Source organism: Spermophilus citellus (assembly GCF_964194105.1).
Source record: "Spermophilus citellus genome assembly, chromosome: 4".
NCBI classification, from domain to species: domain Eukaryota; kingdom Metazoa; phylum Chordata; class Mammalia; order Rodentia; family Sciuridae; genus Spermophilus; species Spermophilus citellus.
In genome coordinates, this window is record NC_138185.1 from 219,060,207 (window position 1) to 219,086,571 (window position 26,365).

The 26,365-nt window shown below is 37.4% G+C and overlaps 1 protein-coding gene across 6 annotated transcripts in view; it reads left to right on the forward strand.

Moving 5' to 3' along the window:
- Positions 1 to 73: 73 nt before the first annotated feature.
- The window catches only part of PAPOLA (poly(A) polymerase alpha), a 64,424-nt gene continuing 38,132 nt past the window's right edge, over positions 74 to 26,365 (forward strand). For 3 of the 6 annotated variants that reach the window (XR_014021887.1, XM_081293468.1, XM_081293471.1), the window contains exons 1-7: positions 75 to 278; positions 6,340 to 6,428; positions 15,838 to 16,011; positions 16,396 to 16,462; positions 21,382 to 21,463; positions 23,536 to 23,645; positions 24,101 to 24,154. Coding sequence is in view for 5 of the 6 variants with exons in the window: in XM_081293468.1 (XP_081149594.1) it covers positions 6,415 to 6,428; positions 15,838 to 16,011; positions 16,396 to 16,462; positions 21,382 to 21,463; positions 23,536 to 23,645; positions 24,101 to 24,154 (501 nt within the window). In the remaining variant the exon portion in view is untranslated. Of the gene's footprint in view, positions 279 to 6,339; positions 6,429 to 15,837; positions 16,012 to 16,395; positions 16,463 to 21,381; positions 21,464 to 23,535; positions 23,646 to 24,100; positions 24,155 to 26,365 lie in introns of all 6 variants that reach the window. The other 3 variants (XM_081293469.1, XM_081293472.1, XM_081293470.1) reach the window with 2 other exon arrangements.

The window sequence follows — 26,365 nt, forward strand, 5'->3', positions numbered from 1 at the left end:
TGCCGGGTGTCTGGCGCGCAGGCGCGCGCACGGCGTGCGTGGCGGCGTCAGCGGTTCTAGAACGTTGCTGTGGTAGCGCTCGGGCGCCATGTTAGGACGAAGGGGAAGGAGGAGAAGCGCTTAAAGCGGCGGGAGCGGTTGCGGGAGTGGGGTTGGACCCAGGGCTGAGGCAGGCCCCCCCCTCCCTCCCGCCTCAGTGGATCATGCCCAGGGCGGCAGCGGCGGCGGTTGCGGGGGGGAAGTGACTGGGCGGTGCCGGCGCAGGAGACGATGCCGTTGTAAGTGATTCGTGTTCTGTTTGCTCTCGCACGCCGGCCGGGCCTCGGGGGCGTCGGGGAGGGGGAGGGGCGGCGCGAGCCGGGCCCGCACCCTGCCCGCTGCCGGCGGACGGCCGCCCGGGCCCGCTGCCGCCGCCCGGTGCCTGCGTCTCCCACCCCTTCCTGGCCGGGCCGCGGCCGTCGGGCCGGGGGCCTTCCCCTTCCGGAAGAGCCGGGGCTGCTCCCGCTGCTCCTCCGGCGCTGGGTACGGAACGGCGCCCGGCAGCGCGGCTGGCGGGCCCTCTGCGCTCGCGCCTCCTCGCTCTCGCCGCCGCCGGCGCGTCAGCCTCTGTCGGGCCCCTCCGTTCTTCCCGTTCTCTGTGCGCCCCTGTCGTGCGCTTGAGTTACCCACTTCCGCTTCCCTTATGCAAACCTGCGTGAGCGCGGGTGAGACCGGGTCTGAGCTTCCAGGCCCGCTCCTGCGGCCCCGCCGCGGCCTCCCGGTGCTCCGGTACGGGGTGCCCCCGGTGCGTGTGCTCGGTCTCGTCCGGGTGGGTCACGGGATTCCCTTCGGCGTCCTTCGCCCTCGCTGCCCACGGACGCTCCTCTCCGCCCCCGATTGCACCCTTATTAGAGAGAGCTCGTTCCCTGACCCCTTCTGATCCGCTAGTCCTACAGCGGGTACTTACGTAGCCCTACAAGGTTTTAAAAAAGTTTTCTCTCCCTCTTTTTTTCTTCCTAAGAACAAGATGCAGTTTGAAAACTTGTTTCTGGGATCAAAAAGTAGATTAGAGCCTTATATTCAGCAGTGTAGAGGCCTCCACTTTGAGACTGCATTCCTTCCAGTTTTGAGGTGTATAGAGTGCCCCTTTTAAAAAGACGAAAGGCTGAGTTTTCTTCATCTTTGCATTCCAAACGAAGCGTGTCATTGACAGTTGACGTTTTGTTTAAATCAAATTCAAGGTAAAGATTTTATGGTTTCTAGGCACCCAGTGTTAAGTCAGCTTAACTTTGTGAAAGTAGGAACAATTTCGTTTTTGCAAATATAATTTATAACTAGAAAAAAGAAGTTTATATATATATATATATATGTAAAAGTTAAGTAAATATATGTGTGTCTTTAAAGGTGAGACTTTAATTTTGACACATGCCTTTAATGACATCTATCGCATTTTACATAATTATTTGAAAAAAGTATCTTCTGACTCCCTCTTGTGCCCCAGCCTCACTCACTCACCCCTGATATTTTGTTTAGAGACCTCTCAGATTATTTTTGTAATTAGAATACTTTTTTAGCAAAGATTTAAAATTGGTGAGGTTTCTGTTGATTGGTATTATCATGGAATTGGAAAAAGATGCCCTGGGGGGAGCCCAGATCAAACAAGATTTTTTGTGGCAGTTTTTCAGTTTAGAAGGAATTCAGATAAATGTTCAAATGATGTCGTGATGATTTAGTGTTAGCTTACAGTTCATTGCTATTTTTGAAAAGGGACTCCTATTTTTGATAATTATGTCAGTAATAAAGATGGAGGAAATGTATACTCTAAAGAAAATGGTTTCATGGAGCAATTTCAAGTAAATCGGGCTGGGGATGTGGCTCAAGTGGTAGCGCGCTCGCCTGGCATGCGTGCGGCCCGGGTTCGATCCTCAGCACCACATACAAAGAAAGATGTTGTGTCCGCTGAAAACTAAAAAAATAAATATTAAAGATTTTAAAAAAATTTCAAGTAAATCTAAATGCACCTGCTTTTTTCTAACATTCTTTGAGGAAGGAAGGTATAAGTTTCTATTAAATTTTCACTTCAGCAAAATGAGTATATGAAAACTAGAATAATATAGAGAAGATTAATATAGTCCCTGTATAAATGTAAAAGAGAAATCACTTGAGTTGTGGCTATCATACTTTAAATAAAAGGACATAAAGGAGAGTAATCAACATCAATGACCAAGCATTCATGCCACAAAGAATATTGAAATTACTGGAAAAGACATTTAAGTCTTGCTAAAGGGGAGACCAGAGATTTTCTCCCAAACATTGTGGAAGCTGTCACAAGAAAGGGAATTAGGGTAGTTTCATGTAGCCATAAAAGGTAGAACTGGGATCTTCTGGTTAGTAACTATACTTATAGCAGTGTTTCTTGAGTGCTATTTGTGGATGCCTGGAGTGGAGGTTGTCACTGAGATCCTTTTAGAGGGTACCTAAGATCTTTAATAATAATGAGATACTATGTCTTTTACTTCTGGCATTTGCACTGATAGTGTGAAAGTAATGGTGAGTAATTGAGTAATGCTGCTAGTGCCTTAGGATCAGTCAAGGCAGAGGTGGCTCCATATTGTACATGTCATATTTTTTTACTACACAGTTCAGAAGGTTCTTGATGAAGCATTAAAAAATGTTAATTTACTGGGCATGTAGGGGCTTGCCACTAGAGGTTAAGGCAGAAGAATCATAAGTTCAAGACCAGCCTTGGCAATTTTACAAGACCCTACCTGTCTCAAAACTTAAAAGAAAATAATAAAAAGGACTGGGTATGTAGCTTGGTGGCAGTGTCTGGATTAAATTCCCAGTACCAAAAATCACAAAGTTTATTTGGGCTGGGGCTCAATGGTAGAGTGCTCCTAGATTTGATTCCCTAGCTCTACAAAGAAAAAGAATTAAATTTTCATCCTTAAAGTGTCTTTTACATTATTTTCTCTGTTTATGTAATTATATGTGATACTGAGGGTCTTTTATTTATATGTGTACTAATGGGTCTTTTATTTTATATGTTTATTTATTTATATGTGGTACTGAGGCTCAAACCCAGGGCCTCACACATGCCAAGCAAGTGCTCTACCACTGAGCCACAACTCCAGCCCATGAGGTTGTCTTTTTAATATGCTTTGATAATAGAAAGTAGAATAGTGATTTTTGAGGATGAGTACTTGTTTGGTTTGTCTTCTAAGCTAATCTAGTGGTTTTGTTTACTTAATTTTTGGTACTGGAGACTGAACCTAGGTGTGCTTAACCACTGAGCCACATCCCCAGCCTTTTTAATTTTTTATTTTGAGATGGTCTTGCTAAGTTGCTTAGGACCTCACTAAATTGCTAAGGCTGGTCTTGAATTTGGCAATCCTGCCTCAGCCTCCCCCAGGTTGCTGGGATTACAGGTGTGTGCTACCACACCCAGTTTAACCTATTCCCCCCAGCCTCCCCCATGGCGCTCCTTTACCAGAACTGGTGATGAATTGTTGATATTCAAGTTTGAATATTTAGCAGGAACTTTGAACCTCCCCTGTCACTTCAAGAAAACAGCTAGCTAGGTGTGGTGGCTCATACCTGTAATCCCAGTGGCTCTGGAGGCTGAAGCAAAAGAATGGTGAGTTCAAAGCCAGCCTCAGCAAAAGCAAAGCCCTAAGCAATTCAATGAGACCCTGTCTCTAAGTAAAATTCAAAATAGGGCTGAGAATGTGGCTCAGTGGTTGAGTGCTCCTGAGTTCAATCCTGGTGCCCCCAAAGAAAAAAGAACAACTCGCAGTATTTGTAGCCAGTAAAAACAATTGAGCTTTTAAGCAAAAATTGGAATTTTGGAAAGCTTGTTTCTGTAATTGTGAATGTGACACCTTCCCAGTACTTAAAAGATGATATTGGTGATGAATCCCCTCCAATGGAGATTGAACCCAGGATGCTGAGCTACATCCCCAGCCCTTTTTATTTTTTTATTTTGAGAGAGGGTCTTTCGAAGTTGCCCAGGCTAGCCTTGACCATTGGATACTCTTGCCTCATCCTCCCAAGCTGCTGAGATTAAAGGCATATGCCACTGTGTCCAGGTAGTGATGGTATTAATGGATGTAGGTTTTTTGATGTTGCATAATGTGTGTTAGTATTTGGAATTCAGTGAATTCATTATTTTCCAAATGACAGTCATGATGTAATAAAGTCATACCTGATTAAAAGGTACATTCAGAGTACAAAGTAGGTCAGAGTTTTGTTATTTACATATTAGTTATACAGAATGGTAGAATTCATTGTGGCATATTCATACATACATAAAAACATAATTTTATCATTTTACTCCCCAGTATCTCCCAGCTTTCCTCCCTCCCCTGTCTGCCTCTCCTCTAATGATCTCCCCTTTACTTTCATTGCATCTCTACCCCTCCCCTCCCAGCTTCCATATATGAGAAAACATGATACTTTTCTTTATGGGTCTTACTTATCTTGCTGAAAATGGTAGGCTAGACGTTAATGCAACAGATTACACAGGGTTTGGGATTGTTTTAGCTTTATTATCATAACTAGTTTTTTGGGGAGGTGAGGACAGGACTAGGGATTAAACATAAGGCCTTGCAGACTACCACTTTTCTGTATCCTCAGCCCCTGACTCTTTGTTTTAAGATTTTGGAGCGTTTGTAGTGAATTGCTTGCTACTCAGTGAATGGTTTTGGAATGTGGGGTGTTTTTATCTTTAAGAGTGTTTTCAGTTCATGCTTTTTTAGTAGAGAAACTGAGATGGAAGATGGTAGATTGAGTAAGTTTATGAGCTTATTCAATTCCTGTTTCTTGATTTTCCTCCTAAAGTGAAAGCCTTCTTATTTAATAACATAAATTTCAAAGTGTTTTAGTTCATCGGAACATTCCATTCCTTGGTAACTAAGTCAACTTTATGTTACCATTTCACTTAAATTTATCACCTTCATTTGCATGAAGGCACATTTATAAAAAATACTTTCCTAGAAAATGAGACCATTTGGATTCTTAGCTGTTTCTCATTTCTTTTGTTTTTTATTCTGTATTTTAAGTATTGTAGCTGCTTTTTTTTTTTTTTTTTGGTGTGGTACTGGGGTTTGAACCTTGGGATGCTTTACCACCAAGCTATACCCCAGCCTCCCCCTGCCCCTTTTAAATTTTGAGACAATTTCTTAATGCTTGGTTGCTCAGGTTGGCCTCAAACTTGGGATCCTCCTGCCTCATCCTCCCTGGTTGCTGGGATTTAGGCATGAGCCACTGTGTCCTATTCAATTGCTTTTAAATAATTGCATAATCTTGGCTTATGATTTACAAGGTAGTAGTGTTGCTGGAAGTATTGGTTCCTCTTAAAATAGATTAAAGTGAGGCTGAAAGTATCCCCTTGGCCAAGTTTTTGAGGGTGCTAAGTTGTAGATTGGTGTTTAAATTAGTTCTGGTTTCCATGCTTATCCCATCTTTTGTGGATTCTGTTGAGAACCAGGTTTGATCAGTTCAGCTGGAGTCAGTTTACATTTTAAGACCCATTTTTCCCAAGGTGCTATGGTGCTAACTTGTAGTCCTGATACCAGAGTCCTAGGCCAGAGCCCAGACTGAAAATCCAACAAATCAAATCAGATCACTCATCCCAAAAACCAAACAGAAAAGGTAATGGTGAAAAACATGAAAGGAACTTTTATCAGCATGGCCATATGAGGAACACAGGAGACCGGTGCCCTTAGCTGTGTCTTCCAGAGACTGAAAATGACTTTGAAGTTTCATAGAAAGGGGAATAGGGGCAATGGTGAGGGGTCTGCATAGCTGGAGGGATTGCACAGCTGCCAAAGCAGGCGAAGTTGATCAGGTCTGTCTGTTGTTATCTCAGGATTGGGCAGGCAGGACCTTGTCCTGGATAAGAAATTGCTGTTAACTGTGGGTAACTTGAACTCATCAAAAGATATTTATCTATCAGACCTTGTTCCTGGAATCCAAGGTGACTAGGAGCAAAGAAGATGAATGCAAAATGCAGGCAGAGATGCCAAGTCTTTAATCCTGCTTTTAGCCATCCATTGGACATTTTCAGTCAAAAGGAAGTCCTTTTTACAGTCCTAGTGCTGGGGTGACAGGAGGTGGGAGGATTGCTTGAGTCCAACTTGAAAACATAGGGATACCCATCTCAAAAAAAGAAATGTTCAAGCTCAAGGTTTTTTTGGTATAGAAAAAAATTTAAATATCAAACTATTTACAGAAAACATACTATATACTTACATACACACAGTGTAATATATTCTGTAGAACCTAAGATTTTCGTAGGTAATCCCCGCCCCAGCCCTTTTCCTTTTTCCCTTTTCCATTGTCTTTCTTCTTTGCTCCTAGACTGTTGCCCAGGCTGGCTCAGAACTTCTGGGCTCAAGAGAAGCTTTTGCCTTGGCTTTTCAGGTACCTGGGACTATGGACAGTACCTGGCAAGTATTTTTAGTGACTGGGTGTAGATGCTTCTGTGGGAATTTTGGGTATTAGGCCAGCGTTTTCCACATTCTTAATTGTGGAAATTTAAGTATTTGGTCCTATTTAGCGTTTTATTTTTTGGTGGTACTGGGGATTGAACCCAGGGCTGTGGGGATCAGTGACTCACATCCCCAGCCTGGAATTTAAGGATTTGGGAAAGTAAAAAATGTGAGGATTTGTTAGATGTCATTTCTTTCTTCTATCGGAATTATTTTGCAAATTCATATTAACCTATATTTTATCCAGAAACCAGCTCATTGTATTTTATTAGTTTCTACAGTTTGGGGTTAAGAATAGTGTCACAGTCATTTTGGTCACCTGAAGTGTTTAAATTGCATTTCCTAGCATTAATGTATATAAAACTATGCTTTAATTTTTTTATTAATACATTTTAGTTATATAGAATGGTGGGTTTCCTTGGGGTTTTATATATTCTTTACTTTTCTGACACATTTTAATATATTTTTTTTCAGCTTCTCTTTATATTGCCTTCATTTTCAAGGTGTACTTGGCAGGTTGATACAGGAGTACTGCAATTTGAGAATCTGAGGTTATTGTTGTTTAATTTCTCCTAGATAGTTAGGAGAAAGAAGGCAGTGGGGCCCTCAGAAGTACCTTTAGGAAGGGAGGATAGTAACCTGGCCATTGTAGTAATTGAATAGCAAGTACCTGTTGCCTACATAATCAACCTTGTTTGACCTTGTGCTTCATCCTGTTTTATTCCTATTGAGCATAAATTTACCTCTCTGTTTGATCCTCTGATGCTGCCTACTAAATATTGGCTGGATCAACCACCTTGAATATATTTTTCAAGAATACAGTTGTGTTCTAAACATACTTAGAACAATTTAACATAGAACAAGTGGTCAGCTATCCTCACCTTTCCCACTCCACCCTCGTTCTGATATTGAAGCTAGGGGTCCTCTACTGTGAAGCCACTTCCCAGGCCTTTATTTATAAATTTTGAGAACAGGGTCTTTCTAGATTGACTAGCTGGAGAACTTGGGGTCCTCCTACCTCAGTTGTACCTGTAATACAGGTATCTGCCAGTGCGTCCAACCTTAGAATAATTTCTTAGGAAATAGATTACCTTGGTTATATGCTTGACTCTTGAGTTTCTGTCATTATTTGCTATGCCTTGTGAAAGAGGATGATATATTTTGTACATTAAGATACTTTAGAGAAATACTTCTTTCCTTCTCCATCCAAACTCTTTTTCTTTGCTTAACTGAATGCACATATTATGTTTAAGGTCAGACCTTTGGGCAGCAAATTACCTATATACGAGAAGTTATTTTAGTTTATCTGATTGCTTCTAAACAAGACTATCTAGCAAGTTAAGCTTTCAATTTTAACTTTATCATAGAAATGATAAAATTATTTTCTGTTGGGTAGGGGCTATAAATTTTTAGACAAGTTGACCCTGTTGATAGCATGGACCACAACTTGTTCCAAATGCCAACATTAGGAGACAGAGATTCATTCATCAATAGTCCGAACTTTGTATAAATTGGGGGGAGGCAAAGTGCTTAAAACATTGAATGTTTGGGAAAATGCCACTGGGGAAATGATGTTGTCCTTTGTGTGTTATCAGCCTAAACTGCCTATTTTCTCTCTGCGTAGCCATACTTCTTTATTTTTTTTCAGGCTTTTATTTTGCATTTATTATTAAGGATCTGAATCCCAGAGTAAATTTCTCATTGTTATCCAGAACAGAGACTATCTTAAACATCCCTGTATTTCTGATTTTAACATCGTCTTTCATATGTAGTTATGAGTACTATACTTTTCTGTTAAAAGTAACTTAAGTGAGAAAATGATTGTTGGGAAATTGAGTTAAGTGTTTTGGAGCAGTAAAGTGATTTACTTTTTATTTTATTTGTTTTTTTCAGATACACATGACAATAGAGTGTATTTTGACATGTTATACATACATGGAGTATAACTTATTCAAATTAGGATCCCATTCTTGAAGTATACATGATGTGAAGTTAAACTGGTGCTTGTTCATATATGAACATAGGAAGGTTATGTCCTATTCATTTTATTGTCTTTCTTATTCCCATCCCCTCTCCCTTCCCTTCATTCCCCTTTGTCTGACCCACTGAACTTCTTTTACCCGCCCCCTATTGTGTGTTAGCATATACACATATCAGAAAGAACCTTTGGCCATTGTTGTTGTTGTTGTTGTTTTGTGTGTGTGGAGGTGGAGGTGTGGGGAATTTGTTTATTTCACTTAACATGATAGCCTCTAGTTCCATCCATTTAATAGCAAACACCATCATTTCATTCTTCTTTAGGGCTGAGTAATATTCCATTTTGTGTATATACCACAGTTTCTATCCATTTATCTGTTAAAGGACATCTAGGTTGGTTCCATAGCTTAGCAGTCTTGAATTGAGCTGCTATAAACATTGATGTGACTCTGTCACTATAGTATGTTGATTTTAAGTCCTTTGGGTATACACCAAGGAATGGAATAACTGGGTCAAATGGTGGTTCCATTCCAAGTTTTCTAAGGAATCTCCATACTTCTTTTCAGAGTTATTGCACCAATTTGCAGCAATGTATGAATATGATGTTCCCACATCCTCCTCAACATTTATTGTTACTTGTTTCTTGCCATTCTCACTGGAGTAAAATAGAATCTCAGTGTAGTTTTAAATTTTTCTGCAGCTTTTTTTATCTGACATTTTGTGTGCATCTTTTCATGCTACTGCATGTGCTGACTACCCCCTTTTTATATGGCATAGTATTATTGTGTAAGCATGTACTGTAATTAATCTTATGTTGATGGTATTTAGGCGGCTTCCTGTTTTTTTTTTTTTTTTTAATGTATTGCATACAGGGATCCCTCCAGTGAACAACCTTCAGTATCTTTTACTAGGGATTGAATCCACGGGTGTTTTACCATTGAACTACATCCCCAGCCCTTTGAGATAGGTTCTCACTAGGTTGCTGAGTGTCTTGTTAAATTGTTGAGACTGGCCTGGGAAACTTGTGATATTCCTCCCTTGGCCTCTGGAGTTGCTTGGGTTTTAGGCATGCATCCCAGTGCCCAAATTGTCCTAGAATTTTTTTTTTTTTTTTTTTTAGTTGATAGACCTTTATTTTATTTTATTTATTTTTATGTGGTGCTTAGAGTCAAACCCAATGCCTCACACATGCCAGGCATGTGCCTACCACTCAACCCCAGCCCTTGTCCTGATGTTTTTAAAAGATAAATTGCTATAGGTGAGGTTGTTAGACATAAACTTTTAAAATTGGCATATGCATTTTAATATTTGAATATTGCCAGATTGTTTTTTAAGTGATATGCCAAGTTCACTTCCATTGGGAGTGCATATTGTTAACACCATTGCTAACATTGGAGGTTTACAACGTTCCTTGTTATCCCTGAATGTTTAGTTGGTAAAAATTTTGTTTTTCTCTAGTTTGTTGGTTTTAATTAGCTTCCCTGATTTGAAGTGACACTTTAAAAAAATTATTTAACAATTCTGTTTTTCCTATTATTTGCTGTAACCTTTCTTACTGATGTATTTTTTGTTACATAAATTGTATAACACAATTTGTTTTGGGGTGTGGCTTTTATGTTTTGTCTTAATTATGCACGGAAAATACTATTGTTCATTTTCTCTTAGTACTTATACAATTTTTTTTTCTTTTGTGTGTGTGTGTGTGGGGGGGTATAGGGATTGAACTCAGGGTCAATTTCCCCAACCTTTCTGTTTTAATAAAGAGACAGTTCTCACTAGATTGCTGAGACTTGCCTTGAGCTTGCAATCCTCCTGTCTCCGCTTCCCACATTGCTTGGATTATAGGTGTGCACCACCATGCCTGGTTATAATTATTAAGTATTTTGAAATAATGAGGAATTTAGATTTGACTTAAAATGTATAATATTATCATAATATATTCAGACATTGATCACACTTTGTTTGAATGCATGGCTGCTGAATTACAATTAACAGATTATAGGAATTTGTACTATTTGAGTTAGTTTTATAATTACCAAGTTTGGGTGGTGTGTGTGTGTGTGTGTGTGTGTGTGTGTGTGTTTTGGTACCAGGGATTGAATCCAGTGGTGCTTATTCACTGAGCCACATCCTCAGCCCTTTTTATATTTTGAGACAGGGTCTCACCAAGCTGTTTAGGTCATTGCTAAGTTGCTGAGGCTGTTTTTGAATTTGTGATCCTCCTGCCTCAGCCTCTTAAGCCCCTGGGATTACAGGCATGGGTCACCATAACTGACTCCTAGGTTGTTTTTGATAGTTCATTTTGTGCATATTAATTAAAATTGGTTGCCCAAACATTTGAAATAAATATCTAGCCAAAATAAATAGCCAACAGTCATGCTAATTTTACATAAAAGTCAAGTAATTCTTTGTAGCTAGAGTATCTTTATTAGAGTTAGGTCTTGAACAACCTAATATGGCTAAAGGAAACCCTTTTTTCCAACATTAATTGGAAAACTCATGTTTTGTTACAGCCCTTTAGTGTTATAAATGCATTAGAGTTTTTAGCTTCATAATTTGTTACTCAAAGTAGAAAAGAGAGATAATAAATTCTAGGTAAATCCAAGTGTATGTGCTGGACCTCTCTGGCAAGGGAGAGGAAAGGAGTGGCATAAAGATAGCCAAGGATAAGAACTAGAATAGTTGTAATGCATTAGCTACATAGAATGTTGTTACTATTAAAAAAGGTGATATATTTTAAAGGCCAACTTTATATAGAACAAATAAGGAGAATAGCCCATATTCTGAGGAGGGAAAAATTCTGAAAAAATATGTCATGTCCTGAACCTGAAAAGAAGAGGTAGGGGTGCGTGTGTTGTGTCTTTATGTGTATGTGTGTATGTAATGCTTGGCTGTCATGTGATTTTGAGGGGGCAAAATTGATATGTGTAGGGCTGGGCGCTGTGGTGCATGTCTATAATCCCAGCAACTTGGGAGCTAAGGCAGGAGTACCACAAATTGCAGACCAGCCTAAGCAATTTAGCAAGACCCTGTCTCAAAAAAACAAAAGAAACCCTATAAGTATATGTATGTATTTTTATCTTACTCTACTCTATAAAGGATTAAGACTTAAGAAGCTTTAGTTACATATTTAATAACTGCAAAGATGTTTTCATCAGAGATGGATGAAAAGTTAGAAGGAGGGTAGAGAAAAAAAACAGCAAAAATTTAGCGCCCTAAACTTTAGTTATTATGGAAATGTATGATTTTTAGAGAGTATAGAACTTGTTGGATGGGCACCAGTTTCATTCTTAGGTATTTATTTAAGCAGTATCCTAGACATAAATACAAATCACATTCATAAGATGAAAATAAATGATGCTCAGGAAAAGCTCATATGTACTTGTTTTCTTTTATTGTTTTGTGATACTTGGGATGAAACCCAAAGGTACTGTACCAGTGAGCTGTATATCCCCAGCCCTTTTTATTTTTAATTAATTTATTTTTGGTACCTGGGATTGAACCCAGAGGCACTTAACCACTGAGCCCATCTCCAACCCGTTTTATATTTTATTTAGAAACTGGGTTTCTCTAAGTTGCTTAGGGCCTTGCTAGGTTGCTGAGGCCAGCTTTGAATTTGTGATCCTCCTGCCTTGGCCTCTCAAACCTCTGGGATTATAAACCTGTGCCACAGAACCCAGGGCCTATTATTTTTTGTTTTGAGACAATCTGGATCAATTGGCCAGGCTGGCCTGGAATTGTAGGTGTGCACATTGCACCCAGCCCCAATAAGAAATTTTAGTGAATCATCATATTGTAGTTTTATGTGTTGATTTCTAAAAGTGTTTCTAGAGAAAGATAGACATGGGCAGAAGTGGAAGGAGGAGCTTTGCCTTTTTGGAGTTGGTAGTGGTCTACTGTATGGTTCCAGGAGACAAGTAAAACAATCCTTCTTTTTCTGAGGCTTATGTTCCCAGTTGTCCAGTGTTAAGTGTATGTTTTTGTCTTTGTTAGAAACAGATCAACAATGAAAAGATTCCTGAAATTGTTTTTATTACTCTATATTTAACATCTAGTATGTGTTCCCCCCACCAACCCCAATAGATAGATCCCAGGGCCTCCCTCATGCTAGAGCTAGGTTTATTTTTACTTATTTTATGCATATTCTTACTTGATATAGATGTTCTACGGGTATGTATACCTGTCCACTGCAACTGGCTACCTATTCTCATTTCTAATGTTAGATTTAGATGGAAGAGGGCTTGGGATATAGCTCAGTTGGTTGAGTGCTTGCCTCTAGGTATGTGTTATTTCTTGAATCACAAGGTCCTGGGTTCAATCCCCACCAAAAAAAAAAAAAAAAAAAATTAAATAAATGGAAGAAATGAGACTTCTCTACTAGTACAACAATGGTTACTGTTTCTCCTTACGCCACTCAAAGTATCTAGCAACCATCTTTATTGGAGCCACAATTATCTTTTAAGCTTCATTTTTTGGGGGAGGGGGTTTATTTTTACTTATTTTATGCATGTTCTTACTTGATATAGATGTTCTACAGTATGTATACTTACATATTCATAAAATAGGTATGTGTTTTATAATTTTTTTGAATCGGAACAAATGGGTATGGTCATATTCTTACAATACCAAGGCTGGGTGATATTACTACATTTTAAAGGGAGAAAATTTCTAACTTGCATATGATTTATTTTCCCATCAAAATATTAAAGTGTGGAGACTAATGTAGATATCAGTAATTTTTTCAAATTGTGCTAATTTTGTGTGAATTTATAAATGTGAATCTGTATTCTGCTATTATAGCAAGATAGTTGAAGTAGAGAGGAGTTTTCTGAACATTGGGGTTTTTTTGGTTTTTTTTTGTGTGTGTGTATGTTTGAGACAATGAAACGTTTGAAGATTTGGAAAAATGGGAAAGATAAAAAGGAATCTTAATTCCACAAAGAATGTGTATTCATGTTTTGTTGATGATCCAAACTGAACTAATAAGGAATACAACCCCTCAGAATGGAGAAAAATATAGAAAAAACATGTTATTTGTACAAAACAGATTTATTGCTTGAAGCTAATGAAACTTAAATTTGACTTGAAAGCTTTCTTTGCTTGAATCAAATCTCTCCTGGATAGAATGAACTTTACATTTTCATTTCTGCCCTTTATGTTCACATCATTAATAAAAGTGCTGGTAATTCCAGCATGATCATGAAAACTATAGTTTATTTGCACAAGAGAATGCAGTTATGCTAGGATTTGAGGTAAGTGTACTTTGTAACAATTAAATTCTTCAACAGTAACATAATGTGCACTTAAAAATTCAATGATTTCATGTGTAGTACCCTGCCACAACAAAGCAAAATAAAACAAAGGGACACAAGGCAACTGGAGGCAATGGATATGTTTATTATTTTGATTGTGGTGTTGATGGAAACAAAAGTGTGTACATATTTCTGAACTCACCAAATTTTATATATTGTCTCCCTCCCCCTTTTAGGCATACCATTTATACCCTAGTAAATCTGGAAAGAGTAAAACTTCAAAAAATAAGCATATAAATATTTTATCTGAAATTATTAGTATGTGTTGTGAGGAGAGCGTGGTCAGGCAGTTTTGAGGGCTGCCTTTGTGGTTTGTTTTGAGGAATTCTGAGAACTGTTGGTGATTAATGAAAATATATAGTAACCAAGATGCCAGTATGAGTTTAGTTATATATAAGTTAATATGTATACTTTAATGATAGTAGCATAAGTTAGGAAAATAAAACTTTTCTTCCATTTTCAGAAAATCCTTGGTGCTTGTTCATGTGGATCCCACATGAATTTGTGAATTAGCATCACAGCCTTTCATAGCTAGGCAGTTTCTTTTAGAGGAGTACAAGGCAGTGATCTGACATGAATTGATTACTGCCAAAGACAATAAATCTTATGTTTATTCAGGAAATGTTACTATAGTCTTTATGAATGTTGAAACATCATATAAAGAGAACAGAAAATGTTGATTAGAACACATACCACATTCAGCCCAATGGGTAGTTAGTAACAAGCAGTATGGGCTTCCTAGCATTATTTGATCTGTGTTAATATTAGAAGATAAAAGATGGTAATCAGTCACATTGTTGGCTAGAACCTAGTGACTGTTGGTAAATTTGTCATGCGACTTACCTGTGTAATATTGTCAGATTTTTTTTTTTTTTAATCTTTTTTGGTGTCAGGGATTGAACTCAGGGGCCACATTCCCAGACCTATTTTGTATTTTATTTAAAGACAGGGTCTCACTGACTTGCTTTAGCTTCTCACTTTTGCGGAAGCTGACTTTGAACTTGAAATCCTCCTGAGCTGCTGGGATTACAGATGTGCACCTACTGTACCTCGCCTCAGTCCTTTTTTGTCTTTTATTTAGACAGGGTCTTGCTGAGTTGCTTAGGTCCTTGCTGAATTGCTGAGGTTGACTTTGAACTTGTAATCCTCCTGTCTCAGCCTCCTGAGCCTCTATTCTTTTTCCAAAAATCAGTAATAAGGGCTGGGGCTGTAGCTCAGCAGCAGAGTGCTTGCCTAGCATGTGTGAGGGGCTGGGTTAGATCCTCAGCACTGCATAAAAATAAATAAAATAAAGGCATTCTGTCCATCTACAGCTACAATTTTTTAAAAATAAATTAGTAGTAAGCTTAGTATGAATATGGTTTTCTCCTCACAAGTTGTACTTTTTTGTACAGTTTGCTGTGCTGTGTGTGAGCTTTATGTTATGTTCCATTTGGGGAGTCTTATGTTGTCAAAATATTTCTTGTTCAAAGTTTTATCAGTAATTTAGAAATAACAATGTAAAGGATTTTGTCTCCTTTTTAGTGAGTAGATTCTTTCAAAAGTTTATTGTATTCTGTATCACATTTTGTCTAATAATATGAATTCTTATTTATTTAGATACTTAGGATGTGACTAAGTTAAACTACTTGGGAGACCAGGAGAAATGATTTTTCTTTTTTTTTTTTTTTCTCCTAATACCAGGGATGGAACCCAAAGCCTGCTATATGCTAGGCAAGTGCTCTAGCATTGGGCTGCATCCCCAAACCTTTTTTTATTTTGAGACAGTTTGGTTAAGTTTCCTAGGCTGGCCTTGAACTTGCCATCTTCCTTTCTGAACCTGTAACTAGGATTACAGGCTTGAGCCACTGGGTCCGGCTGAAAAGTAATTTCTTTTTGGTCATTTACTTTGAGTTACCTCTTGTTACACCAAACAATGTCTTTTGAACAAAAAAAAAAAAAAAAAAAAAAAATGGAGTTGTGGCAGGAAGCAAACTATGTTTAGAAATATATTTTGCTAAAGTAGTTTTTCTAGTCATGTTGCTTGGTTTCAAATTGTAGAATTTTTTTGCAATAATTTTATCCAATTCCATTTTTAGTCCAGTTACAACGCAGGGATCACAACAAACACAGCCGCCGCAGAAGCACTATGGCATTACTTCTCCTATCAGCTTAGCAGCCCCCAAGGAGACTGACTGCATACTTACACAGAAACTAATCGAGACTTTGAAACCCTTTGGGGTTTTTGAAGAGGAAGAGGAGCTGCAGCGCAGGTATGAGTGTGCACCTCACACATATTTTAATTTGTAATGTTTTATTGTTGAAATTAATTTGAGGCCTTCACTACTTAGTTAATCAGGGTTATCTATATATTTGTTTCAGATAAAAGTGATACTTAGGAGAGACACCTTTTAATTATTTCTACATAGAGCTCTGTTCTTAGTTTTGATTTTTGTGCTTTTGGTTTTTATAGTACAAAATTTATCAGAAGAAATGTTTTACCCAGTGTAACAGTGCGTATAGCTAACTAGTATATGTTTCTGATCACTTAAAAACATAAAACTTAGGAAACCACTTATTTAAAATATCTTTTCATTTAATCAGTAGTGAAGTAGAATTACAAACAGCTTGATACTTGACAATTGTTTTATTCACAGGATTTTAATTTTGGGAAAATTAAATAACTTGGTGAAAGAGTGGATACGAGAAATCAGTGAAAGCAAGGTAAGATTCTTCTTTTGTATATAAAGAAATTTTGTTCTATATACCTAACTGAACATAGCAGTTCAGTTGTCTTATATCACTTGGTTTTACTTGAGAATTTAAAGTTTAATGTAGAGATCATTTTAGACTATTGACCGAAGTTCACATATTTTGTTTCTGGTTATTTTGAAGAAATATTGAACAAGAAAAGCAAGAAAAATTGAACTCAGAAATTTTTTTAAGAACCCCTCTGGGGGTGGGGGACAACTAGCGATTGAAACGAGGGATGCTTTACACAGAAGTACATCCCTAGCCCTTGTTATTTTGAGATAGGGTCTTGCTAAGTTGTTGAGGCTGGCCTTGAACTTTTAAAAAAGATTTTTTTTTTTTTTTTATTTAGTGAGTCAGTGGACCTTTATTTTATTCACTTGTTTACATGTGGTGCTGAGAATCAGACCCAGTGCTTCACACATGTGAGGGAAGTGCTCTACTACTGAGTCCCGGCCCCACCCCTGGCCCTTTCCTTGAGCATTTGATCCTCCTGCCTTAACCTCACAAGTCACTGGTATTAGAGGGATGTGCCTCTGTGCCTGGCTCTAAGTACTCTTTGATTATAACTTTTCAAAGCTGAACTCAGTAATTTATACTCTTTAGAGATGTTTACTGTTTAGAGATGTTTCCCTGAAGTGGTTGAAAAAAGTTTACTATATTAGCCTGTGTTAGTTCCTGGATTTGGTCCCCAGCAAAAAACACATACTTTTTAAATTTTTTTGTAGTGCTAGAAATTGAACCCAGGGCCTCTTGCATGCTAGGGAAATGCTATACATCTGATCTGCATCCCCAGCCCAAATGCTTACTATATTTGAGAATATATGTTGTCTCTCACAGAATCCTACAACAATGAGGTGGTTTTTTTGTACTAATATTCTCTGAGTTTCTAATGCTTTTATTATGAATAGTTATACAACTGAGGAATCCTTGGTTAGGCTTCTGGTTAAAGCAAAGGTATTTTTAGAGCTGCGTGTGGAATTCATTTGATTCATTTAAAAAATATACCCCAAAGTGATAATTTTCCCGGAGTAGTAGAAAATGCATATTTAAGCTTTAAATACAGCTGAAAACTTGATATTAGGATGGAGAGTGTTAACTTAGAAGAAAATTCAGTATTTTGGCTTTAGTTGAATTTATATTTTCTTAAAACAATGGATATAATAGTTAAAAACAATTTAACACGTTAGTAATTTGAGTATTCTAAATTATGTTCTTTATCTGTTAACGTTTCTCATTAATAGAGTTTCTGATAGAAAATGAGAGTTTTGGAAAGGCAGTTTTTTGAGCTGAGGAACAGCTGGTTTAAACGTATGTGTGTGTGTCTCTCTCTGTGTTTGGAGCTCGAGTAAACCTGGAACTTGAGGTGTTTTTTTTAATAGATTTATTGATTGATTGATTATTCTAAGGATCAAACCCAGGGCCTCATCCGTGCTAGGCGAGCGCTCCACCGCTGAGCCACAACCCCAGAGTATTGTTTCCGTTACTAGTGATTCTATTGTTTTTGTTTCCAGAAGAGGGTCTTTTTTTTTTTTTTTTTTTTTAAATCCAGGGGCACTTAACCACTGAGCCACATCCCCAGCCCCCCTTTTTACTTTAAGACTGCATCTTGCTAAGTTGCTGAGGCTGGCTTTGAACTTATGATCCTTCTGCCTCAGCCTCCTGAGCTACATCCCCAATCCTTTCCATTTTTATGGTTTGAGATTCCATTTCTCTTTTGGTAAGGCTGGTCTCAAACTGGGATCCTCTTGCCTCAGCTTCTCCAGTATTCTCTGGGATTACAGGTGTGTGTTACCCTGCACAGTGATTTTTACTTTAGATGGCTACTTTGTTTGCCATCTAATACTTCTAAGACTTAGTTAAAAAAAAAAAAAAAAGATTTTGCAATTGAAGATTGTATTAGATATTATTAAAAATACCTTTGCTTTAACTAGAAGCCTAACCATGGATTCCTCAGTTGTATAACTATCATAATGAAAGTATTAAAAACTCAGAGAATATTAGTACAAAAAAACTAACAGTGATATTCAGTTTGAATGTCTAATACTGGAAATCTTAAAAAAGGCTTAATTCTATGACCTGAATTATCTTGTTACAGTGATCACAATAGCTATAAACATACTAATGTCTAGAAGTGTAGCCATAGGTAGTTTCTAACCCACAGGTGACCATTTAAATAAAAATTAACCAAAATTAGGCATTCATATTCTTAATCACACTATCTACATTTATGTACTCAATAGTAGCTACTGTATTGGTTGGTGCAAGAGTAGAATGTTATGTCCTTGCCAAAAGTTGTTTTGGAGAGGTGTTTGTCCAGAAGATTTGTGTCTTTACTGGAGAAGTTCAAAGTTCAGTATTCTAAGATTGTTTCTCTCTAAATTCTTTGTAGGCCTATTTCTACACACATCTTGCTGGCTTGTTTTATTTTAAAATTTGATTTTTTTAACTTAATTTTTTTTTGGGGGGGTACCAGGTGTTTAACTACCAAGCCACATCCCCAGCCCATTTTATTTTTTATTTAGAGACAGGTTTGCTTAGGGCCTCGCTAAATTGATTAAGTTTGACTTCAAGTTGCTGCAATTACAATTTTAATTTCTTTTTTCTAAATCAGTCAATCTACCCACCTACCTTTCTTTTTTTAATTTTGAGACCATGTCTTACTAAATTTTTAGACAGGGTTGGTGAAACTGGCCTTGAACTTTTGATCCTCTTATTTTAGCCTCCCAAGTCACTTGAGATTACAGATGTGATGCCCAATTTGTGGCTTATTTTAAATAATCAGGCCAGCATTACAATTAAGTTTTCTCATTATCTAAGTACAGCAAAACAAAGACTTTCTTTACTTCTTAAAAACATTAACAGTTGCTGGATATGGTGGCAACAGCCTGTAATCCCAGAGACTTGAGATCTGAGGGAGGAGGATGGCAAGTTCAAGGCCAGCCTGGGAAAATTAACAAAACCCTGTCTCAAACTAAAAATGGCTGGGATGTAGCATGTAGCTCTGTGGTAGCATGCCTTGGGTTCAATCCCTAGTACTAACCCAACCTGCCCACCCCCAAAAAATCAATTCACTAACTTGTCTGTTTTCTAACATGATGGTTACAAATGTCCTTGAAAAACAAAGAATTCCTTGAATCTTTTTATTTTATTTATTTTTAATTTGGTGGGGGGTAGTTGTAGATGGACCGAATGCCTTTATTTATTTTTATCTGGTGCTGAGGATTGAACCCAGTGCCTCATACATACTAGGCAAGTGTTCTGCAACTGAGCTCCAGCCCCAGCCTATGAATCTTTTTATTTTAATGACTTTTATGGTTTTTATTTTCAGTTCTAGGATTGTATAATGCTTCATTCTATAAAATAAATGTTCCTGAACCATTAGAATTCCCCTTTAGAAAGTTTTTTGAATGTAAGTAACACTAGATCTATGTTATTTATATTTTTTGAGAGGTGAGGGAGTCATTTCCTACTTTCTTATTCTGAATAGAGACTTTATTACCAAGGAATTAAAAATTAAGAAGCTAGGCATGGTGGCACACGCCTGTAATCCCAAGGGCTTGAGAGGCTGAGGCAGGAAGATCTTGAGTTTAGAGCCAGCCTCATGGACTTAGTAAGAGGCCCTAAGCAACTCAGTAGGACCCTTTATCTAAATAAAATATAAAAAGGGCTTGGGGATGTGGCTCAGTAGTTAAGTGCCCCTGGGTTCAATCCTAGGTACCACCAAAATAATAATAGTAATAATAATAATAAATAAAATAAAAAGAAATACTGATTGATTTGGCACTTATTAAAAGAAAATCCTCCCTCCCCAGAAGTAGTGATTGAACCCAGCAGTGTTTTATAACTAAACATCACCCTTACTTCTGAGCTATATCTCCAGACCGCTATTGGAAATCATAATTTTTTTTAAATTCCTGAACCTACTGTTTAGCAATATTGCCTTTCAAGTCACTTTTAAAATGGTAAAATTATACTCTAATGTTCTATTAGATTTTTGGTTTAGTCATTGAATGTAATAATCTTTTCCTTTGAACAATTAGAATATGTTTTTATATCCTAATATTACTGAATTATTTCATATAGAATCTTTGTCATGAAATAAAAATCCTGATTCTAACATTGCTCCTGTGGGACCACATGATCTCCTCTATTAGTGTTTTTTAGAAATGTGGCAAAATTCAAAAATAGTATGGGTCTTTACCAAAGAACACTTTTCTGTTCAAAGCTGGTTGAATCCCAAATCAGATTTATCTGTGAAGGGCTGGCTGACTTTTTTTTTTTTTTTTTTTTTTTTTAAAGATAGAGGATAGGAAAGATAGCAGAATACTACAGTCACTAGTATGGCAATATGTAAAAACGTGGATGTGTAACCGATGTGATTCTGCAATCTGTATATGGGGTAAAAAATGGGAGTTCATAACCCACTTGAATCAAATGTATGAAATATGATATGTCAAGAGCTTTGTAATGTTTTGAACAACCAATTTAAAAAAAAGAAACTCAAAAAGAACTTACAAAAAAGTGTGTTTGACTACTCTATACATTTGCACTTAATCTTTTTTTTAATATTTATTTTTTAGTTTTAGGTGGACACAATATCTTTATGTGGTGCTGAGGATTGAATCCAATGCCTCATGCATGCTAGGCGAGCACCTACCACTGAGCCACAACCCCAGCCCTGCTAATCTTGAGTTTTTGGTTTTGCTTTTGATACAGAGTCCTCCACTGTTACTCAAAGCTGACCTTAAACTTCCAGGCTCAAATGAGCTTCCTGCTTAAGCCTCCTGGGTAGCAGGGATTTTAGGCATGCACTACCACACTTTTTTTAAAAATTACATTTAAAATAGTTTCCGTTGTATTTCACTGATTACCATTTTTTGTTTCAACAGAATCTTCCACAATCTGTAATTGAAAATGTTGGAGGAAAAATTTTTACGTTTGGATCATACAGATTAGGCGTACATACAAAAGGTAAAAAAAATAGTAGTTGCTTTTTATTTAAAGAATGCATTTTTTATTTCTTAAAATTTATGATACAGAAATTTTATTTCTTAAAATTTGTGTCAGTTACTTGTGAATCTTGTAAGCTTAGGTTTTCATGGAAGAAAGGGTCTTAAAGGAGTCTAAAGACTAAAAATGTAAAATAATACCTTCATATCTGCTCTGACTAATGTAGTACTAAAACTAAGTAAAATTAAAATACAGGTCCAGTTGAAATTAGCTATGTTTTATATGTTGAATAGCTACATAGAGACAATGGCTAGTACTCCATTAGAAAGTGCTGACAGAGGCCATTTTTCCACAGAGGAATTTTATTTTTTTCTTTTTTTTTCCGGAGGTTGACTTTCAACCAGGGTACTTTCCCACTGATCTACATCCCTAGTTCTTTTTATTCTTTATTTTGAGGCAGGTTCTTTATTTTGAGGCTGGCTTTGAACTTGTGATCCTTTAGCTTCAGCCTTCTGAGAGGCTGGGATTACAGTGTGAACCACTGCACCAGTGCTGTTTGTCTATTAGATAGATGCATGACCAATATTGCTATTATTTTTTTCTATAGTATGTCACTCCAAATATTGCTATTATTTTTTTTCTATAGTAAAAACACTCCAAATAAATAGTTTATCATTAAACAAACTGATATGTATCCATGGCTTTCTTTTTTTTTTTTAACTGGGGATTGAACCCAGGGTGCTTTTTCACTGAGCTATATCCCAGCCCTTTTAAATTTTTATTTTGAGATAGTGTCTTGCTAAGTTGCTCAGGCTGGTCTTGAACCTTGCAGTCTTCTTGCCTCAGCCTTTTATGTTGCTGGGATTATAGGCATGCACTACTGTGCCTGGCGTATCTATATCTTTTTTTTCTAGTTGTAGATGGACACAATACTTTTATTTATTTTTAATGTGGTGGTGAAGCTAGAACTCAGTGTCTCACATGTGCTGGGCAGGTGTTCTACTACTGAGCCACAACCCCAGCATGTATCTATATCTATTGATAATTACTGAATATTTTCTTATTTATTTTCTCTGTGCAATACACAATAAAAATGTTACCATGGCTAAGGACATTTATTGAATTCTGTTTACCAGGCACTGAGTTAAGTGCTTAATACTCATTATCTTATTTATTCCTCACAGTACTTTTATTTTCATATTATAGGTAGTCTGAGACTTAAATAGGCAAAAGAACTTGAGCAGTTTTTCTCAGCTATGTGCTGGTAGAACCAATAAAATAGAGCTCACACAGTCTGGGATATATCCCCATTAATATTGGACCTCTGTTTTAAGAGTATCTGCCAGTTCTCTGTATAGTGGTATTCTCTTTTCCAATTTTCCACAGTAACAATAGATTTGTTTCTGATATGTCCTGTGTACTATATACCGCTTTCCTCCTTTGTGAATGTGCTAAATAAATAGCCTCTAGAGAGTGCCTTAACATCTCATCTTTTAGAAAAATGGCTGTGTTGACCTACTTCTACCTTGCCTTCTCTCTTTTATGACTCAGATTATTGATTTGTTATCCTCCTTTTTCATATGGGAGCCAGTAGACGCCTATCATAGAGTGTTTAGAGAGTCACTGTTTAACTAATGAACATGGTTGGACTCATGACATCAAGGCATTGGATTTTGTATTTCAGTAATTCCCTCTCTTTAAAGTTCTGTCTCCGTTTCCTGGTTTATTTGGGCCCACTGTATATATTACAGCATGCTTTAGGAACAACAAAACAAACAAATTAGAACTAATTTTTCCTCTAGTGACTGATGTTTCCTTTAAAATTATTTTAGATGTTGATGGACCTTCATTTTATTCATTTATTTATATGTAGTGCTGAGATTCGAACTCAGTGCCTCACACATGATAGGCAAATGCTCTACTACTGAGCCCCAACCCCAGTCTCGACTGATAATTTTTAATAAGGAGTGATTTGTTTTAAGAGCTTGCCAGTATAATGTTAAACAGTTACTGTCCATCAAATACTGCCTCAAAAAGGTGGAAAATAATTTTCTTGTAGTGCTAATTAGTGGTTGATGGGATTTTTTTTATAGGTGCCGACATTGATGCATTGTGTGTTGCACCAAGACACGTTGATCGAAGTGACTTTTTCACCTCGTTCTATGATAAATTGAAATTACAAGAAGAAGTTAAAGATTTAAGAGTATGTAAATGTTTGGGGTGAGAGGAAGGAGTTATAAAATTTTATTTAGTCATTTGAGTGAATTTTATGGTACTATTTGAAGCACTGAAAATGTGTTTGCATTTTATTCTTTACAGTATGCTAAAGTCATATATATGTAAGATGTATAAGATGTCTTAATCATTAGAAAATAGAGGCAAGCAAAATAAATATTAGATAATCAGACTACAACCACACATCTGATGAAATAGCAGAAATCAAGGATTTAAACCCTGGAGCCTAGAGAGTCTTAAAGCTGGTTGCTGAGAACTTACTTCGTGCCAGGTGTCATGCTAAATTACGTTTAAGCAATTTCAATTAAATTGAAAGAATTGTTTAAGACAGTTACGTTTGCAATTTCATGTAAATTTTCACATTTATTTAAAAATACTAAAGTGCAGTTTTAGAGACTAACTTGTTTTTTTTGTTTCTTACAGGCTGTTGAAGAGGCGTTTGTACCAGTTATCAAACTCTGTTTTGATGGGATAGAGGTAAGGTGTTATGCAAATAGACAGTTCTTGCTATGTGGTGTTATTGAACTTGACAGTGTAGGTTAAAAAGTTGACATGGTTATTATTTTACTTTCTGCAGTACTGGGAATTATCTCAGGCAGTCTACCACTGAGCTACATGCCCAACCCTTTTTTAATTTTTAAATTTTGGACAGGGTTTCACTTAAGTTTCTGAACCTATCCTGAAACTTTTGATCCTCTTGCCTCAGTCTCCCAAGAAGCTGGTATTAAGGTGTGTCCTGCCATGCCCCATTCGTGAATTGGTTGAAGATTAATGCCAAGTTTTTGTTTGTTTGTTTGTTTGTTTGTTTGTTTTTTAATGGAAGTGACAGCTGGCCATGGTAGCTCACACTTGTAATCCTAGCAGCTTGGGGAAGCCAGGGCAGGAGGATTGCAGGCTTTAAGCCAACCTCAGCAACTTAGTGAGGCTCTAAGCAACTTAGTAAGACCCTGTCTCAAAAAATAAAAAGGGCTGGGGATGTTGCTCAGTGGTTAAACACCCTTGTTCACTCCCTAGCACACGCTTACACACACACACACACACACACACACACACACACACGAGTGACTCACATGTTTAGATTATGTATCTGTCTATCTATGGTACCAGGGATTTAACCCAGCCCCGCCCCCTCCTCCTCTGTTTTTGAGACTGGGTCTCCTGTTGGTTTTTTTTTTTTTTTTTGTGGTGGGTGGTGGTGGTGGGTGGTGGGTGGTGGGTGGTGGGTGGTGGGGTGGTGGTGGTGGTGGTGCTGGGGATTGAACCTGGGGCTTTGTGCATGGGAGATAGCACTCTACCAACTGAGCTATATCTCCAGGGATCATGCTAGATTGCTTAGGGCATCACTGAATTGCTGAAGCTGGCCTTGAATTTGCCATTCTCATGCTTCTTGGAACGACAGCCCTGCACACCTAACCATGCTGGCTAATTCTCATTTAAATGCCAAGTGAACCCAGGAGCTGAAACATGGGCAAATTTAAGACCAAGTGCTACTACAAAGCAATTTCTTGGTAGTTTTTCATATGCAAATTTTATGTTGTTTTAGTTTCATTGAGGCAATAAAAGTGGATCTGCAAATGGTACTTTGCCTTAACTTCCTTTAAATATTTTAAAAATGGGGAGAAAAGTAAATTGATATGTATGTGTTGAAATATTTTCTGGTAGGATTTAGAGCTCAAGTTGTCCAAGATTGTGTACATTTCTTGCTGTTTTTTGACAAATATGGTGAAAATAATTGGAACATAGTAGGTGGTGAAACAAGTTTAGTTACTTATTATGGTACTTCTACTGTGCAAATGGTGCTAGAAAGTCTCTAATGTTAATGGTTCTGAAGATAATAAAATTTTATAAGTGGAGTAATGATAACTTAATGGTTTTGCAAAAATGGTAGTTTTTAGAATTGCATAAGATGCCAACTCTTAATCTTTTAAAAAAGTCAAATTAAAGGCTTTTTTAAGCTCCGATGGTAGAATGTTTGCCTTGCATGTACAAGGCCCTGGGTTTAATCCCCAGCAACACACACAAAATAAATAAGTCAAAAGTCAAACTGTATTGGGTGAGATGGCACATGCCTGTAATTGCATCATCTTGGAAGCCTAAGGTTATAGAATCACAAGTTCAATACCATCCTGAGCAATTTAGCCAGGCCCTGTCTTACATTTTTTTAAACATAGGATATGCTGGGCCCTGGGTTCAATCTTTAGTAAACCAAAGAAAAAATTCCGTTGAATTTCTTAAGCTTTTCAGAATTAGATTTAACTCTGGGTCTTTTAAGCTGGGTTATCTCTAGTGTGTGTGTGCGTGCGTGCTTGTGTGTGCGTGCTTGTGTGTGCGTGCTTGTGTGTGCGTGCGTGTGTGTGTGCGTGTGTGTGTGCGTGTGTGCGTGTGTGCGTGTGTGTGTGTGTGTGTGTGTGTGTGTGTGTGTTTACTCAAAACGAAAATTTGAAACTGGGTACAGTGACACATAGTTTTAATCTCAGCTACTTGGGAGGCTGAGATAGGAGGATTGCAAGTTCAGGCCAGCCAAAGATTTTCTCAAAATTTTTTAAAAAAGAACTGAAGATGTAGCTCAGTGATATAGCTTCCCTGGGGATTAATCCCAAATACTAGTAAGTAAATAAGTAAGTAAATAAATAAGTAAAATGAGAAGAAAACAGAATAATACTGTAATATGGACATATGAATTCTTCC